An 18,354-nucleotide genomic window follows, 5' to 3' on the forward strand; every position below is an offset into this window, starting at 1 on the left:
ATATTAAAGAAGCACCAAGGAATCTGGATATGAATTATGGATAAAAACAGGGATGTAGTGCAGTGTAAAGCCACCTAACTCAGCTTACCCTGCTTCTTTTGTAGAGAATAAAGATTACTCGCCCTTTTAAGTTCACAGAAAATGTTCAGGACTTCAGATTTCTGGTGTGTGGAACTGTTGTGTTGTTCAGCGAAGGGAACAACACACAGAGATTTTTTTTGTTCATATTGCCGGCTGTGCTCTAACACACATTTTGATACTAATGAACTGTTGCGTATGCAGAAAACAAGGCTTTGTCATCGGCAACACTGACGAGCACAGCTGAGATACTGAAACACACAGAACGGTGGGATACATTGAAATTTCAGGTTCACCAACATTCAAAGCCATTAGTGGCGTGGAGATCAAGGGTCATAGCGGCGGTGCTTACACAATGCATGTAATAAAACTGAGAGGTGGCTGTTCATTTCAAATGATCCTTAAATGAAGTGTGGCGACTGAAAAGGGATCAGTGCTGTGTGTTCTGAATTAGGCTCTTGTGCTCGAAGTATGTCTTCATTCCACAATAATGTTTAAGTAGCAGAATTACAAAAGTGTTGTAAGTTACATAACTGTGTCTTCCATCCATCAGTGTCATCTGAGCTGCTAGTTTTAATTGTATGCTTCCAGCCACACGTGTGTCTGTGTGAGCATGCGTACTGTCCAGGTCTCCACATGAGTGTGCATATACATCCACCAGAAAGTAAAGTGTGCACCAGCAGCTGTTCTGTAAGCCTGCATCAGTCCCCATGCGTGCAGCCGTGCAAACACGTGCCAGCCACCCTGAGGCATTCACATATGTGTTTATATGTGCCTCTGTGTTCGTCAATACGTATATATATATATATAAATATATATCCATGTGTGCAAGTGTGTGTCAGTGCCAAGTGTCATATCGATAGGTTAATAGCTGTGGTGTCAGATTCAGTAACTCTCTGATTAGTTGACAGTTCACTAATCCACACACCATCCTGAGTTATTGGCCCGGCCCATTGATTTCCAGCCTGCCAGCCAAGCCAGGAGGAACTCAGGGGTCGTAAGAGAGCCTGCCGCTATTGATTGGCCCCAGATCAACCCCACCACCACCTCCCGATAACACACACACACACACGCACACACACACGTCAAACCAGACTGGTTTGTCCTACGGCATGCAGCCTCACCATACCTTCAGATAGTTTTCTTTCTATGGCTCTCCTCTGGCCACCTATCCACCTTCTGTCTCTCTCCAAGTGGACCACTGGGTGTATTTGTGTCATGTCGTCTGTGTCATCTCCATCAGTCAATTTTTTTTTTTTCGTTTTGGAGTGAAATATTGTTATTGACAGATTTTATGAGTTGTAGGAGGCATCTAACAAAAACTGCTTTCCCCCCTTCCCTCCCCGTCTCTCCACATCTCTGCCCGCTCCACCCCACCACCGATACTTTCATCTCCTTTTACATCTCTATCAGTACATTAAAGTGGCACTCTTCCCAAAATCTTTTGAGTATGAAAAGCCTTCACCGTCTGTAGACTTGAAAGGTGGCTGCAAAGCATTTGTACTTTTCATTCTTCACAGAGGAAGCCGCTGTGGTCAGTTTAAATTGTCGGTTTCAATGGATTCAGATGTGGTGTCGTGTATCACAGAGGGGAAAAATCTAATCCAATCAATATTAAAATGTATTATGAGTGATAAAAAGTCAATACAGCAGCTGCTGTTCCTCATGAAAAAGTAAATTACAGCATTACTGTAAAAATAGCATTACAGCAACCTTTCAAGCCTACATGGTTCAGTGTTTAATTCTTAAAAGATCTTTAGATTCTGGATGTGCAGAATCAGCTTTTGTGCTTCCTGGGAGGTGTTTTGTCAGGGATGAAACATCCTGGCAGGTTTTCTGGAGGCAAATTCGTTCCAGGTGGCCAAGAGCCATTAAAAGATCTCTTTGGGTTGGTACCTCCAGATATTGTACCTCATCCAGATCAGCAAACCAGGAGCCCCTTCCTGGAAGGAAATGGACCCACCACCCACAAAGCCGTGTTTTAAAGTCTACAGTGTAACCAATTAGGTGGCAGGTGTGCGTGAATACATGCTTTGGTGGATTGATCTCAGGCTTTTGGCCTGTGTAACCTCTCTGATGGAGCAAATGCACCAGCACCCACCCATGAACCAAACTCCAAGGGAGGGACTGGACTCACCCAGAGGCACCAGGTGAATGTGTGAATATGACACCCTGGCTGTCAGTTTAGAGGTGTGGCCACAAGACTGTCTGTGCCTGTTGTGGCAGGAAGCCATAACCTGCTGTTGGATACCAGCAGTGAAGCTAAAGAGACTCTCTTTTTTTTTTTTTAACTTGGTCATCTTAGAGAACTCCTGAATCAGCAGACAGGCATTGGGTGGTACCAGCAGAGCCAGAGGACTTGTACTGAGAGTGGAGAGTGGTTTGGTGTGGTCAAGTCAGGATTGTGTCTCTGCCAATAATGAAGTTCTGCCGGTGTCACCAGACTGTGGCCTGGATTCTCCCGTTGTCTTTGGGAGCGAGAGGCTGTTATAAGTGACCTGGTCTCTTAGTCACAAGTGAGGCTAAAATGAAATGTGAGATTCCTGCTCCCACCCGGTCTGGAGATGCCTCAGGATCCCTTGGGGAGAACACCACCTTTGATACCTTGCTTAGCCTGCTAGCACCAACCTTCATGAGAAAGTCTTAACAATCAACAAAGTATTTTTCCTCTACTTGGTTCCAAAGTGTTCTTTTTTTTTTTATCCTTTTTTTTTTTTTTTTTTTTTACAGATTATTGTGAGTCTTCAAATTGAGTTGAGAGACGGAGCAATGTAAGCTGATGACCTTGATTCAAACGTGCAACTTTACAGGCAGTTTACCAGGTAAATACACACCCAAACATCGCCACCATCTTCCCCTCGACATTCCCAGCGACCCTCTCTTTTTCTTTCTTCCCTGCGCTCCCTCCATTTCTCCTCGGCCTCTGTGTAAGCATCGGGGTGGGGCGGTGGTGGGGGGGTTGTTAAACATTTTTCTCCTTCTTAATTGTTTTGACTTGTGCCATTGGCATCCCGATTAGGCCCCATTGATTTCCCACTGCTAAGTGCATTGATTTCTACATTTCTCATTGATCCCCGCTTCTAAATCTACCCACACACGCACTCTGTGTCTGTCTCTCTCTTTCTCTCCATGAACACTACGCAGGCCGAGCATGAACTCTGTGTGTGTGTGTGTGTGTGTGTGTGTGTGTGTGTGTGTGTGTGTGTGTGTGTGTGTGTGTGTGTGTGTGTGTGTGTGTGTGTGTGTGTGTGTGTGTGTGTGTGTGTGTGTGTGTGTGTGTGTGTGTGTGTGTGTGTGTGTGTGTGTGTGTGGAGAGAGAGGGAGGCAGAGTAGATATGGATATGGAGGGAAGAGATTTGAAACATTAGTCAATGGAGTTTGTGTAGTACAAGAAAAGGGATTATATGGTTTGTGTAATTAAAATGTACTCGCTGTGTGTCTGTGTGTGTGTCTGTGTGTGTGTCTGTGTTCGTCTGTGTGTGCACAATCTCTTTAAATAAAGCCGTCCCCTCCTGCCTCACTCACCCACAGCTTAGTAAATTAACAACATTTTGGTGAATAGTACGATTTCGTGGGGTCAGACAGCCGCTTCTGTCTAGTTTTTTTTTTTTTTTTTTTAAAGAGTTCTGTATTTATTTTTTACATTGAAGTTGATGTTGCTCTAAAATGTGTAAACTTTGAATAGAGTGGCTGATGTTATCTGACATGCTGTTTCAGCATCAGAATACTTGTGAAAGACGACGTTTGAAACACCTTTCAGTTCTTATATTTGCAGTATTTTTGCAGCTATTTCTTGCTATCATTCTTGTACAGACACACACACACACACACACACACACACATTCGTCTTGATCGTATTCCATGGTGTCCAGGAGAGCCGGGTCTGATCCTCTCAGTGTTTAAGGCCCTCCCCCCTCCGCCCCCCCAACGCCTGCAACAAACACACATGTGAACACACACAGAGACACACACATACATACACGTACACACACTCCAGGCTGCATGGGTTGGAAAGCTCCATCCATGTCATTGGCATTACCTCAAGCCTTGATGCTGCATTTGTGCTAAGCTAAGCTGTTTGGGCCTCTCTGAGCATGAGAAGTGTGTGTGTGTGTGTGTGTGTGTGTGTACTTTTCGTGCATTCATGTATGTTACGGTGTGTTTATATGTACGTGAATATTTTGCATGAGTGTGTCGGTCTGATGTGTTCGTGCTCTCTTGCATGTTATGGTGTGTTTGCATGTGTGTGCTGCTAAGCATGTACATAAATTTGTGTCTAGGCGTGCACCAGCATATGAATCTGTGTGTGTGTGTGTGTGTGTGTGTGTGTGTGAAATACATGTGTGTGAAATACAGGCCTGTGTGTGTGAACCTGATAGCAAGAATGACAGCAAAAAGCCGATATAGCACCCTCCACCCCTCCTTCACTTCAGTGCTGTCTCGCGTTTTACATCTTAAATCCATTACAACCAATCCAGGATGAAATGGGATGCAGAACATGTGTGAAATATGAACACTGTGAAATTCACGGACAGGAAAATATCTCCTAAGTCGAAATAAAATTATGTGTGAAATAAAAGAGAATATACATGAAAAAAAATCCCCAGCCTATGAAGATAAGAACGCGGGAAGACATCCAGTGAGAGTAAATGCGTATTCACAAACCAATTTTCACGCTAACTGTTATTTCCAGCGCGCCCAAGGTTGAGGCGAGCTCATGAGCTGTAAGCAAGAGCATTGATCTGCCTCAATGATCGTATCAAGGCGGCGTATCGACAGCATCGTGTTTTACTCTTTTCTGTTTGTCCTCTGCGGCATTAAGAGGAATAATGGATATGTAGGAGAGGTATTGGCAGGGCCCGCACTGGCCTATTGACAATCTGTCAGCATTGATTACTTAGTCGGGCTGCAGGAGGAAAGGGAGAGAGACATAGACGATGGATGAAAGGGACAGAGAGAGAGACGGAGAGAGAGAGAGAGAGAGGGATGCTGAAAATAGATAAAATGTCAGAAGCTAAAAATAATGTGTGTATAGATCGTGTGTTTGTGTTTTTTCAGGGTCAGTGTCACAGGAATGATTCCTTCTATGTATGCATGGGCATGAGTGTGTGTGCAAAGGTGTGTGTGTACAAAGGTGTGTGTGTACAAAGGTGTGCGTGTGTGTGTGTGTGTGTTTCCAATCCATGTAACCAAATTATTACCAAAGTAATAATCTCTGTTCTTTTGTGTGTGAATATTTTGTTATTCCCCATTTTACAGCGAGGTAAAGGTGTGTGTGTGTGTGTGTGTGTGTGTGTGTGTGTGTGTGTGTGTGTGTGTGTGTGTGTGTGTGTGTGTGTGTGTGTGTGTGTGTGTGTGTGTGTGTGTGTGTGTGTGTGTGTGTGTGTGTGTGGTTACAGCGGTGGGGTACGTGGTGATATAATTGTAAGCTTGTATTGATTGGGCCCCTCTTGTTATTGATGAGGGAGAATTTAATTCAACCAACTCGTTTGTCAACATGACACTGCCATTTAACAATGAACTCTCTCTCACACACACACACACACACACACACACACAGAGCAATAAGGTCTAATTCTGCAGACTAACAGACTTCCTCTTCTGAAAAGGATGCGTTCACTGGTTCAGACTTGTTTTCTTTAGGCCTGTAATTTTAGTAAAAATGGTGACGCCTGTCGATACTGACACAGTGTGATAATATAAAATAATATACTTCAAAAATAATAGAACTTTATGGAAAACTGAATGCGACAGACATTTATTTTTTTGATTTTATGCTTTGTAAAGGATGTAGTCGTCTCAGCTGGAGACAGTGATGTGTGTGTGTAGTTGAATATGTCATTATGAATCATAGCAGCTCTCAATCACATGTCGTTATTTCCAAATACTGTAAATATTTTAGATTAATAGCTGAGTGCAGGAACAACAGGTCTGGTTTTAAAGGTGAGAGGCAGAATCTATTTTAGGGTCCTTGTTATGCTGCTGTGTGTGTGTGTGTGTGTGTGTAACTGATCAGAAGTCCACTATGCCCTATAAGCCCACGATGTCAGACAAAGCAACCACCGCAGCAGGTTGCAGAGTAGTTATAAAAGGATAGATATTACAGAAGGGAAAAAGAACATATTGCTATTGATGAGGCCCGCCGTGCGCCATATTCTTCACCTCTCCTTCAAATCCACACACACCTCCCTCCCCTCCTGCGATGGACGCACAAAACACACCATATTCTACAAGAAATAATTGCTTTTGTCTGGAAGGAGTTTGGATCGGGGCTCCTCTGCGCTCAACCTCATCTGGAGAGGGGGGCTCTTGAGGGACAACCGGTCGCTTCTTTATATGGCCTCCCCTCTCCCTCCTCCTCCTCCTCCTTTTCTTTTTCCTCACTCCCTCGCTCGTTGGACCCGTGGATGTCATCTGTCAGTGGGGAGTGGGCTTTTCTTTTATTGTGGGGGGGCCTCCTTTGTGATGTGACGTGTGTCTATGCATAGATGACATCAAAAGCTGCAGCGGGTAACGGAAATGCTCTGAATCGTAAGAAGAAGTACAAGTAAAAGCAGCAGAAAGTAATAGTCCCAGTATTAGGACTAGTAGCACTAACAGTGCTGCTGTTGATACTAGAAGTTGTAGTATCACCAAAGGAGGAGCAGGAGTTGGAGTAGAGGCCTCAGCAGCAGGAGGAGCCACAGTATCACTACTAATCATAGTTATACATGGTGAAACTACTGTTAATACTGGCAGCAGGAATACAAACTTGATTGTAGTGTTACTAGTAGAAGTGTAGACGTAGTTGTGGCAGCGTCGGCTGTATGAGCACTGATACTAGTAGATGGGTGATGAGAGAGGATCAGTCCAGTGACAGGAACAGCAGGAGAAGCAGCAACATTAGTGGTGATGAGGGGCTGACGGTGGTAGTAGTAGTAGTACACAGCAGTAGTGGCCATAGTATGAGTGTTAAGTCAGTGGATGTGTGTGTTTATTGGTGTAGCAGTTAGTTTGTATTTGACTTTTTCTTTCTCTCTCTGCATAGACATTAGCATCGGCAAAGAGCCCGAGGCCTTTCCATATATGAGGCCATAATTGATCGATAACTTATTAACAGCTCAGTCCCACCTCAGAGTGTATATAGAGAGAGAGGGGGAGAGAGAGAGAGAGAGAGAGAGAGAGAGAGAGAGAGAGAGAGACGTTGTGTGTGGTTTTGGTCGATTTTCTTTTATTGACTGCGATATTTAGCGTATAGATTTTTCTATTTAAAAAAATCCATGCAGGCGATAATCTCGAGTGTAAATGCACAGCGCAGGTTGGGGCGGTGCGTCTGACCGCCGGGTGGAGTGGACCAGGAGGAGAGAGCTGATGGCCGGGAGGCACCTTCCCTCTGACACACACACACACACACACACACAATGGCAACTAAAACACTCACCGAGCCTTAATGGGAAAAACATGCAATTTAGATTCAGCTCAACTGACATTTTACGCACATTTTACGCACACACTCACGTAGCCTGCCCGAGTCCGAAATAATTACTAATTTAACACCCTTGGCTCTGCAGGCTTTGATTATTCACCTCTGTGCGGAGAAAGAAATACATTAGTTGAGTGCTGCAGGTGACCTTGCGTGGTCCAGACCCGCGTACATTTATATGAGAGAGAGAGGGAGAAAGATCCTTCTGCTGAAATATACATCAAAGGTTCCCCCCCTTTGAATTCATGTCTGCACATTGTGAAGAGGCGATCGATTTCTCGGAGGCCGGCGATGATGTGATTATTGGCTTCATTATAATGAAGTAATCAGAAGATCAATCTGCTGGATCTGTGCTCGTCTTGTACGGAATTATAGTGGTCAAAAAAAAAAAAAAAGAGGGCGAGTGTGTGTGTGTGAGTGTGTGTGAGTGTGTGTGTGTGTGTGTGTGTGTGTGAAGAGGAGGTGTATATTTTAAAATTGTAATTCAACATAGTCTCTTTGATTTTACACATGTACGTAGTTTTTTTTTTCTAAACGGGCTTCTACAGTATTAATCTCTGTGCCTCCGTGTGTAACTTCAACAGGCTCGCTGATCAGACAGAGGTGTGCCAAGAAATGCTCAAATGAGTGCAAAAAAATAAATGGACATAGGAAAGTGGGGTTGTGTGTGTGTGCCGGGGTGAGGGGTACAGAGGGGGTAGGGGGTAGAGAGGGGAGGGAAGGGAAGGGGGGTTTAAAAAAAAAAAAAAAAGGGGGCTGGGTATCTCCGTCTGTCTCCCGGTCGGAGCGCTTCGCCGTGCCAGAGTGCGTTCAGGCTGCGCGGTGTCGGACCGAAACCACCGGGGTTCCCAAAATAAACTGAGGGGACGCAGATACGCGCGCACACACACGCAGGACACACACACACAGAGGCTGGAGAGAGAGAGAGAGAGAGAGGGAGAGGGAGAGAGAGAGACATACACACCGGCGGATGGCGGAGCTGAGCCAAAGAAAAGACACTACAGCATAAAAAGAAAAGGGGCTATCGCTTTCCCCGCATCTTTTCTCGCTTTCGCGTCAGTGGAAGAGGAAAGCGCAGGACAGGTGTCCGTATTGATATGGATTTATTCATTTATTTATGTATTGATTTAGCTTTAATTAGTGACCCGCGGTAGAGAAAGAAGGAGAGAGAGGAGCAGCGAGGGGAGCAGAGGGAGGAGCGAAAGTCAGACAGGAGGTGCCTGCGTAGCCTTACTTTATTATTTCATTATTTCTATCTTTAACCAAATAATGCTTTTTATTATTGCGTCGCTTTGTGTGCATGTATCCTTCAGCAGACCAGCCAGCTACTAACCAAATCTTTACGAGAACCAAAAAGAAGCAACTCTTGCGTTCCACCGACAGTTTTCCCCCATTTCTCCCTGCCGAGGATTCACCGGTGGACAGTGTTTGTTTGAGACTTTTCATGACAGTGCAGGAGGAGAATTTTCTCTTTTCCCAGCCTAAACCAAAGCGACCCCCGCCGAGGAGGAGAGACAGAGACAGAGAGCCACCGCGATCTTTACGCACAGCTGTCTGGACACAATAAATGGAGTCTAATTGTGTCTGTGTTGCATCCCATGGAGAGCAGCTGAGAGAGGAGCGCCAACTGCACTAGATTCACATGGGTGAGACGATAACGGATATCACCCACTGTCCAGTCACCCGCAGCCCGTGTTAGCCTGGATGGATAACCGCTGGTAGCTTCACACCCCCCGAACATCACTGCGTGAACGTGTGTGTGCGCCGCTCGAGTTGACTCCGAGAAGACACAAGTGAGGGGACCGTAAGATCCTTCTGCATCCCAGAGACCCGGCGAGCTAAAAAAAAAACAGAGAGATGTGAATCCGCTGAGGCGCAAGGAAGAAAAAGCCAAACACTGAGTGTCTGATTGTTTCCAAACCATCCGAGCGTCTCCACACACGGCTGTCCACAACCCTGGAAAGCATACGAAGAAAGGCCAAAGAACGACGGAAGGACGACGGATAAGAGAAGAAGAAAAGTGAGACTAAAATAAAAAACAAAAAAACAACGACCCCCAGGTCGACAGAGGACCATGTTTGTCCCCCTGCCGGTCCCCTTCGTCTTTCAGAGAACAGCGTCCGACTTCAGCGCCTGGAGACTCAAGTCCTCGCTGGCTCCGCGGTCCAGCCCCGGTAAGAGCGGTCCTTTTCCCCCCACGGTGCCCCTGCACAAAGAGGACACCCGGTTATTAGCTTCAGATTAATCTCTCACCTTAATCTCTTGATTTAGCTACAATTATACACAGAGTTTGCTATTTTCTCAGTTTCATCTCACATTTAAAAAAGTCCAATAAACTTATATGTAGAAGGTGAAATTACACGGTCACATGAACATCATTTAATCCTCTATATTTTACTTAACACACAGCATGCAAGTCCCAACAAACACTGTTCCATATTTGAAAGTTATTAAGATAACATTCAAATCATCAAATGTCATTCTGTTGGTACAAAAAAAATCTGACCGAGTGTTTCTATAGTTTCAGCTGTTTTAAATCCAAATCAACTCGTCTCCTGAATTACTGGTGATTTTCCTGATTCTGCTTTCTTTGAAATTACTTAAACAAGCAAAGCTGCATTATCTGACTCACTTGTTTGAAGCAAAATCTGAAGACTAATTATGTTTCCTGTTGCCATCTTCCCCTTCATCCCCACAAATAGAAATAATGTGATTTTATCGATGAAAAGGCAGAGAGTTTAGTAAAAATACTTACTCGCATATAAATCCAAAATGTGAAATGCGCCCCGATTGGATGCATGAATATATGGCTCATTAGCATCCATCACAGTCTCACAGAGGCGCCACGCTCTCTCCTCATCTTTTCCTCTTTCATTCATGGCAATCCATCCATTCCAGCCTCCATCCCATCTGTCTCCTGTCCTCACTCCTCTCCTCTCCTTCAGTCTTTCTCGGCCAGGTTAGGGGGGAATATTCATGGTCATCTATCGATCAGCGCGTATTGATCTCTGACTGGGGCCACATTGGGAAAACGGGAGTAAAGTCAAGTTGGCTGAGGGAGAAACTTTGGCTACACTGGAGGTGACGTGAGAAGAAAAAAAGAGCCGAGTGACATTTTTTAAATGGCAGAAATTCAAATTGTTTTGACAAAAGAAAGTTCACATATTTGTCACTAAGAACACCACACTCTCATTCTGCACTGAAGCTGTGATACTGCCATAATTGGCCTATCACTAAAGGGACTTGCAGTGAGATTGTCAGTCAATAGTACTTACTATAATGACCTTATCATGCCTTTATGCTTTGCTTTAATATCCTATGACTGCTGTAATGTTGCTTTAGTGACTTGCAGTGTGATCAATAATGGCAGTGCTCTTTATGGTGGTTGTTTTTCCATCTCACTATTATGTTCCCAAAGGGCTGCATCACTTACCTGTGATATCTTCTCAGTGTACTATTCTTAAGTTCATAATAGGGTTCCTACAGTAGAAGCTGTATAAAAAAAAAAAAAAGAGGAAAATGTGGAATTAAATGTGTCGATTGAACCGTAGCACAAAGCAGAAAGAAAGAAATGCCTACCTTTTAAATAGATTTTTTTTTTCCCTGATCTCGATGCACATGCTGGAGGTCAGAGTTTAGCTTTCAGCTCACCTGTTTTAGTTTTTCTCGCCACCTGTGGGAGTTTTAAAACTTAGAGGTGCGACTCGTCGGTCACCGATTAAACGTAAACCGTGTGTGTTTACTGAACCGTGGCTACATGTTTGAGTGAGGTTCTGAGAGGGTGGCGATGCCAGCGGGTCCCCTCTCCCCATCCCCACCGCCTTAATCCATCCAGGCGGAAATTTCAAATGACAGATGGGGGGTAGGTGTGTATGCCGGGCCGTGCAGGGGTAATTCAGGCTATCACCTTAAGTAGGTGTCAGGAGGAGAAAAACGGTTGAGGTTTTAATGAGAGCTGCTCCTGGCGCCTTTGACAGGAGACATATAACCACTGGCGTCTGTTTTGGGGGTGGGGTCAGTTTCTCTGTTGGTCCTTTAAGAAATTAAAGTAAAAGACTCGGCGAGGGAAGCAGGAGAATAGGTGGAGGCTGGGTGTGAGGGAGTGAATGAACGACTGAATGAATAACAGAATGAGCGAGTGCATAAATGAATGATGAATGAAAGAGGAGGTGAAAGAGTCAGTTAGTAAATTAACAGGTGAAAGAATCAGCAAATTGAATTAATAAAAGCAGTGAAAGAAACGGTGACGACTGAGTGACTAAAAAAACAAATTGTAGGGAGTGAAATGTAGGAGTAAATTAATAAAATGGGTCGAGAGACTCAATCATTTAATGACCCGTAAATAGTCTAAAGAAGGAGTGAAAGCATGGATGAATAAGTGAGGAAGTAAAGTATTTAAAAAAATAAAAAAAAGAATGAATGTGTGTCTCCTCCCTCGTCTCAAAGCGCCTGTACGGGTGCTTTTTTATTGAAACGTGTTTGTGTGATAAGCAGCCAGTACACATGAGAGAAATAAACTTGGCATGGGAGCAAAGGCCAACACTCATCCCTCATTTCCCCTTCTGTTTTCCCCTCTCCTCTCTCCGTCTTTTAACCTTAATCTCTGGAGAGAAGGAAACTCAGAATCCTCTGTTTCTCATTCTCTCCCTTATTTCTGTGAAGTCTTCACTTGACACTGAAGCCTTTTCAGTAAAATGCAAACTCTCCCCTCGTTCTCCCTCTCCATCTCTCCCTCTCTCTCCCTCTCTCCCTCTCTCTCTCTGTCTCGCTCCCCACGGACAGGGAGGTTGTTGAATTGGATTTGCCTGGTGTGGTTTGGCCGGGCCCCATAAGCCACTTTAGCTAAGTCTGTTACCCACAATTCGCTGTCTCTTTCTGATCTGTGCCTTTGACCAAGGTGTGCATGTGTGCATCTGTATGATTGCCTGCACCTGTAACAGTGTGTGTGTGTGTCTGTGTGTGTGTGTGTGTGTGTGTGTAGATATGTGGATGTGTTTGCGTTAGTGTGAGTGAAGACAGGGTGTCAAAAGTCTAAGATGAGGTGAGTGGGGTTCAGTGAGAAGGAGAGAGGGAGAGGTTCTAAACAGCAGAGTTAGCAGACAGTGGTTTTACAGTGGATCTAAACTGAGGGCTTATGGGTTTTTTTGTCAGCTGGACTCTTTAACACTACAGTGTTGAGTCCGCTGGCCTCAGCTCAGCTGGGCCTGAGACTCACCGCCACAGAAAAACCCCTTTTAAACCGTGAATTTGTTATCAGAGATTTAAGATGTTTTCGCTGCATGTTTTTGTTCATTTATTTGCCTGCTAATGTCGTTTATATAAATATATAGCATTACATGTGAGGAACTGCTTCAGACTGTCGGCTGCCATTAAGTCAATGTTTGGGTCATTTTATTAAGTGCTAACGGAGCTTTATTATTGAAATGTCCAATGACTCCCCCCTCTATGCAAATACCGTTACCATGATGGAAATGAGAGAAGTTTTAGGGTAGTGAATATCTGCAAAAATTGTAAGCAAAATGTTGCAAGTTTTAAAAAGAAGATAATTATATAAAAAAAAAAAAAACATGATTAAAACATGATTATAGTCAGTGGATCCTTTAAACTCATTAAGTGGCAGAGAAACCTGTTTGTTTAGTGAATAAATGTCTTTTTACTTTTATTTCAGAGCAAATTTCTGTGGTTTAGTAAAACCATCCAGAAGTCTTTGCATCAGTTTCTAAGACGAACAGTAATTGAACACATTCCCCTGTTTATTTTCCAAGACGTGATGTATTTATGTAGATTTTTGTAACATTCACTGTGTAGTTATTTTTCTAATTGCAGCTGTACTGGCTAAAGGCTCAAATGTGATCATTTTGAGGTTTTCTGTGTAGACTGCGTACAGTAGATCCTATCCTGAACAAGAGTGAGCAGAGACACCCGGCGGGGCGGGGATGAGAATGAACCCTGACATCTCATCTGTGTTGGCTGTGGTCATAAACCAGCAGGAATATAAAAAAAAAAACCCACATCCTTTGTCCAGAAGCATTGCCCCCCATTGAATTCTTTCTTGTCGGCTCATCATTAATACACTTGTGCCGTGCAGCTCCACAGATTAACTGCTGAAGAGCGGACACTGATGTACCTTAGTTGATTTCGAGCATCAGATCTTTGCCACAAAGACTCAAAAAGCTTCTTTTTTCGTGCCGCTCAGAGATGCGTCTCCTCGGCTGTGTGGTTTTCAGAGGGCAGACAGGGCGGAGAGGGACCTGTAGCTGCCGCTGCTGTGTCCCTGCTCTGCACCACAACAAAGGAAATCTAAATGCTCTTTTATTTTATGTACACTGCTGTAAAATCCTCCAGGGCCGCTGTGGCCCATATAAAACTGAGAGCTGTCAAATTCACAGAGAGAAGGCACGTGTCTGGATTGAGAGGGATGGTTTATTTATGTTGGCTACACTGAGAGACCTCTTATCCAAGCTGTAGTTATTCAGCTCAGTGTTGATTTTATCCTCTGGTCCAACCCGTTCTTTTATAGATAGTTTACATACACAGAAATAAAGTGATGATACACAACTAAACAAAAGAGCTGTGTATAAAATATAATGTTTCATGCAGATTGTATTAAAAATACAACAAAGAAAACAGCAAACGAACAACAGGAAGACAAAAAGAACAAAAACTAAAGATGGTAAAATCCAACTTCACTTCATCAGCAACTTTGTGGAAGAGCATGAAACAGTTGGAGGCAGTGTGGCGATAATCGGCGCTATTCTATGCTATTGTATAACAATAGTGCAGAGAAACTTTTTTTATTGCAGAGTTCAAAGCGCAAAACTCCTGCCCACATGCACACACACACACACTCACACACACACACACACACACACACACACATAGACGCACACAAAGCACTACGTGCTGCTCGATAACTACCTCCTCTCCCACCCAGGATCTTCACCTCACAGTGCCCAGGAGGGGGTTGTGTTGTCTGGGCCACACCAAACCAGGCCTGAGCAAAGGCCCCTACGCCAGGATTAATTGGCTGTGTGTGTGTGAGTGTGTGTGAGTGTGTGTGAGTGTGTGTGTGTGTGTGTGTGTGTGTGTAGGAAAGATAGATCTTTTTTTTTTTCCAGGTAGGAGCAGCATTTCTTTGTCTGCATATGTAGAGGTATATGAGTGTGTGTTTGAGCATATGCGGGAAGGTATGTGTGAAAGAGAGAGATGTGCATGTGTGCCGTTGTAGATACTGTAGGAGTGTGTGTGTGTGTGTGTGCGTGTGTGTGTGTGTGTGTGTGTGTGAAGCTACCAGCCCTGTGTGTGAGCAGGCAGACAGGTAGACGATTCAATAATTACACGTTGAGGTCAGTTATGGATCTATCCGGCATATGTGGTTTTTATCTGGAAACCACAAGCATCTCATAGCTGCCCATTGTGTGAGCGGTTTTAACCTTCCACCACTATTGATTAGCCAGCATTGACTACTCTCCCACCACCACCCCATTTGTGCGTGCGTGTGTGTTTGTCGGTGAACTGTTGATATGTGTGCATGTGAATTTGTGGTTTTAACGTGTGTGTGTGTGTGTGTGTGTGTGTGTGTGTGTGTGTGTGTGTGTGTGTGTGAGAGAATGAGTGTGGTGACATGAATGGCTGCCATAGATGTGTAGGAATTTGAGAAAGTGTGTGCGTGTGCGGCCACCTGCTTCTGTGTGCGTGTGTGTGTGTGTGTACACGTGTGTATGGATCAGATTTTAAAAGGGGCAGCGTTGTTGGTGAGTCCCGGTGCTAACGTGATTGCGAATGACAAAGCGTCCAGGCGGGTTTGTTAGCTCCATAATGGGGAATCAATAGACACAACACAGATGTCAATACAACATGCTTTATTGCGTTAAGCCGCCTCACCCCCACCCTGGGCTCTGCACACACACACACACACACACACACACACACACACGCACACAAACTCTATCTGACGATGTATCTGCTCTGTAGTTGCAGTCTGAAACACAAGCATGCCGATATTGGCGTATTTACACGTCTTCCGTCACACACACATACATAAACATGCTCACTGACTGGTATCGCTGTCAAACCAGGTCACACACGTTGCTGCCGTCACACAGACACACACCTGCACGCTACATTATGTATTTATGTATCTCATCTTCAGACATTTTCATGTACAGTACACAGCCACTGGAAAAGGTCTCAATGTGAATGATACACTCACATAGAATCATGTGAACCAGGCGGTCAGTGAGATTGTCCCGACAGTATGTACTCGCTTCACTACATTTCCCAGAGTTCACTCTGCAGAGAAACATTGATGAGTACAAAAGAGTCCCAAATCAAAGGGTGAATTTGGTTACTATTGACATACAGGAGCAAAATGGTCATATACTGTGTTTTACCCACCTTCACACACAGCATTGTAGCACTGCATTACCTTCACACATGCACAGACCTGTGAATGCAGCAGTGAACACACACACACACACACACACACACACACACACGCAGACCTTTTGTCTTTGTTTCACATACATACTAAAAGTCATTTCACACCATAGGCACTTCCCGCTGTGCTCATATGAAATAAAAATCCCCCCACAACCAAGTATGGTCACCTGAACTCTGCTTCCCCTCTGCTGCTTGTCCGTGTGTCGGTCCATCCGACCAGCTCAAACTGTCATTGTTACCGTGGAAACATTCATAGGCCATTAGACACACATATAGAAGGAAAGGAACCTAGGTAAACATGGCCCTCCTCCACACACACACACACAAAGGCAGACACACGCACACACGCACCCTCCAATGGACAGTCATCTTCGTCTTGCGCTCTTGATGGTCACAAAGACCATTAAGGGCTAAATTGGTTGTACTCAGGCTATATTTGACTGCCCAGTGTGTCTCGCTCGCTTTGGGCTTGTAATCATATGTAAGCGTGTGTGTTAGTGTGTGTTCGTGGCCATTTGTGAGTACATCTCCGGTATGTTTGTGCTTCTAAACATGAGTACCCGCATACTTACTGTGGAAAATTGGTGTTTCCCTGATGGCTCATCTTGGTACTTGTGTGTGTGTGTGTATACAGGCCAGTGTCCATTTTACACCCCCACTAAATAATGAATCCACAGCAGGGGGCCTTTTTTGGTTTAACACCAACACCCCTAATCGAATGCACTCAGCGTGTGCTGCCCCTTTGTCCGACAAGGTGTCCATCGATAGGCTTTCTTCTCAGCGCACATAAATGCCATAAAGAACCCTGTGCCTATTCATTCGTCTCATAGCTCACATTCCTCCTCTTCACGCTCCTCTCCATCCCTCCTTTCACTCCCTCCATCACTCTAATTCCCTGCCTTGGCCCGGCATGCCACTGGATGTGTTCGGTCAGACGAACGGAGGGAAGGGAGAAAGGAAAGAGAACATGAGAGTAAGAGTGAAAGGCTGTTCAACTGATTAGCTGCTGGTCTGAGGTCAGGGCTGCTGCTCACCTTCTAATTAGGCAGAATAATTAGGTTTCACACTATACACAAATCAGAGGTGTGTGTGTGTGTGTGTGTGTGTGCTACTGTAAGGTCGAACATGTTTGGCTGGTCATATTAGCACCTTCTTCATCTTCATATAAACTGTACATATTCCAGCGCTTATATATTATATGGCTAATTAAACATTTGAATCCTCTTACGAATACCTTAAAAGCTTTAAAGGCAGACTGTACCTCTCAAAAGCCAGAGCAGAGACATTACTACGTCAGTACTTAAACTTTCAGGTTTCTTGACCGCACGTACCCTCGAGATTAAGAATCAAGACTTTGACTGACTCACTAAGTTTCACTGTCACGTCTAAAAAGAATTATAATCGTCTTATTCTCCTGATCCCAGATCACAGCCAGTATGTAATCTGTATGTTTCTGGCCCCAGACCTGTCTGTCCACCAGCGTTTGTAAGAGTCTGTTACTCAGTTTTTCATTTCATTTCTCATTTCATTTTACATTCCAGGAAGACAAAGCAACTAATGTAAACTAATGGGAACATATATCCCTCTGGCCAGACAGAGTTCGTAAACCAGTATTAGAGATTCTTGTAATTTGCTGTCAGTTTACCAGCAGTCAGAATTTTCCAAGCTCCGTAACTTCAATCAGAAAATGTTGCTCTTTAGATACAACAATGCAAATGTAGTCGTGCTTGTTCTGTGTGTCATACTGTAGTTTAGTGCATCTCCAGCAGGTGTGTGCACTTATCTGTTAGCTTAATGTCCATCACTGCCGGATGCTGCCGTGTGTAATACAGAAGTGGTCTTTTGTGCCACCTGAAGGCAGTGATCTTGTTCCCCTGCTTGCATGAATAGAGAGAGCAGGGCTTAGGAGAAGGCTCCTGTCCTCCTTCACAGGCCCCTGACATAATGAAGCCAGTGTGTGATCTCATGCAAACCCTTTGTGGAAGTGTGAGTAAGCTCGTTTTGATGCACGCCTCTGTCGTCTCAAAGCTGTGGGACTTCTTTTTCTTTTTCTTTTTTTATAGAGATCAAAATGACAAGGCCGTGGATAAGCAGAACGGTGTGTGTTTGTGAGTGTGTGTGTGTGTGTGTTCCCGTGTCTGTGTGCCTGCCTGAACACACTTTCCTCTCTCTGTGTGTTTGCATGTTTATGTGCGCCGCTGTAATGTAATCTCGTCGTTTGCAGCGCCGCGGGGACGTTTTATGCTCGCCAACATAGTTTGTATTGAATAAACCACACACAGAGAGCAAACGCGTGTCCTTTGTGCGGCCTTTTGCATGTCTGTAAGTGTGTGTGTGTGTGTGTGTGTATGTTTGTTCCTAAGCAATATGAG

General features: G+C 44.4%; 1 protein-coding gene across 1 annotated transcript in view; it reads left to right on the top strand.

Moving 5' to 3' along the window:
* Positions 1-9,614: 9,614 nt before the first annotated feature.
* pou2f2a (POU class 2 homeobox 2a) overlaps positions 9,615-18,354 on the top strand; it is a 55,719-nt gene continuing 46,979 nt past the window's right edge. Inside the window, exon 1 of the mRNA XM_070846900.1 lies at positions 9,615-9,714. Within this exon, the coding sequence (XP_070703001.1) occupies positions 9,615-9,714 (100 nt within the window). The remainder of the gene's footprint in view (positions 9,715-18,354) is intronic.

The sequence above is a fragment of the Pempheris klunzingeri genome, chromosome 16, assembly GCF_042242105.1.
Source record: "Pempheris klunzingeri isolate RE-2024b chromosome 16, fPemKlu1.hap1, whole genome shotgun sequence".
NCBI lineage: Eukaryota > Metazoa > Chordata > Actinopteri > Acropomatiformes > Pempheridae > Pempheris > Pempheris klunzingeri.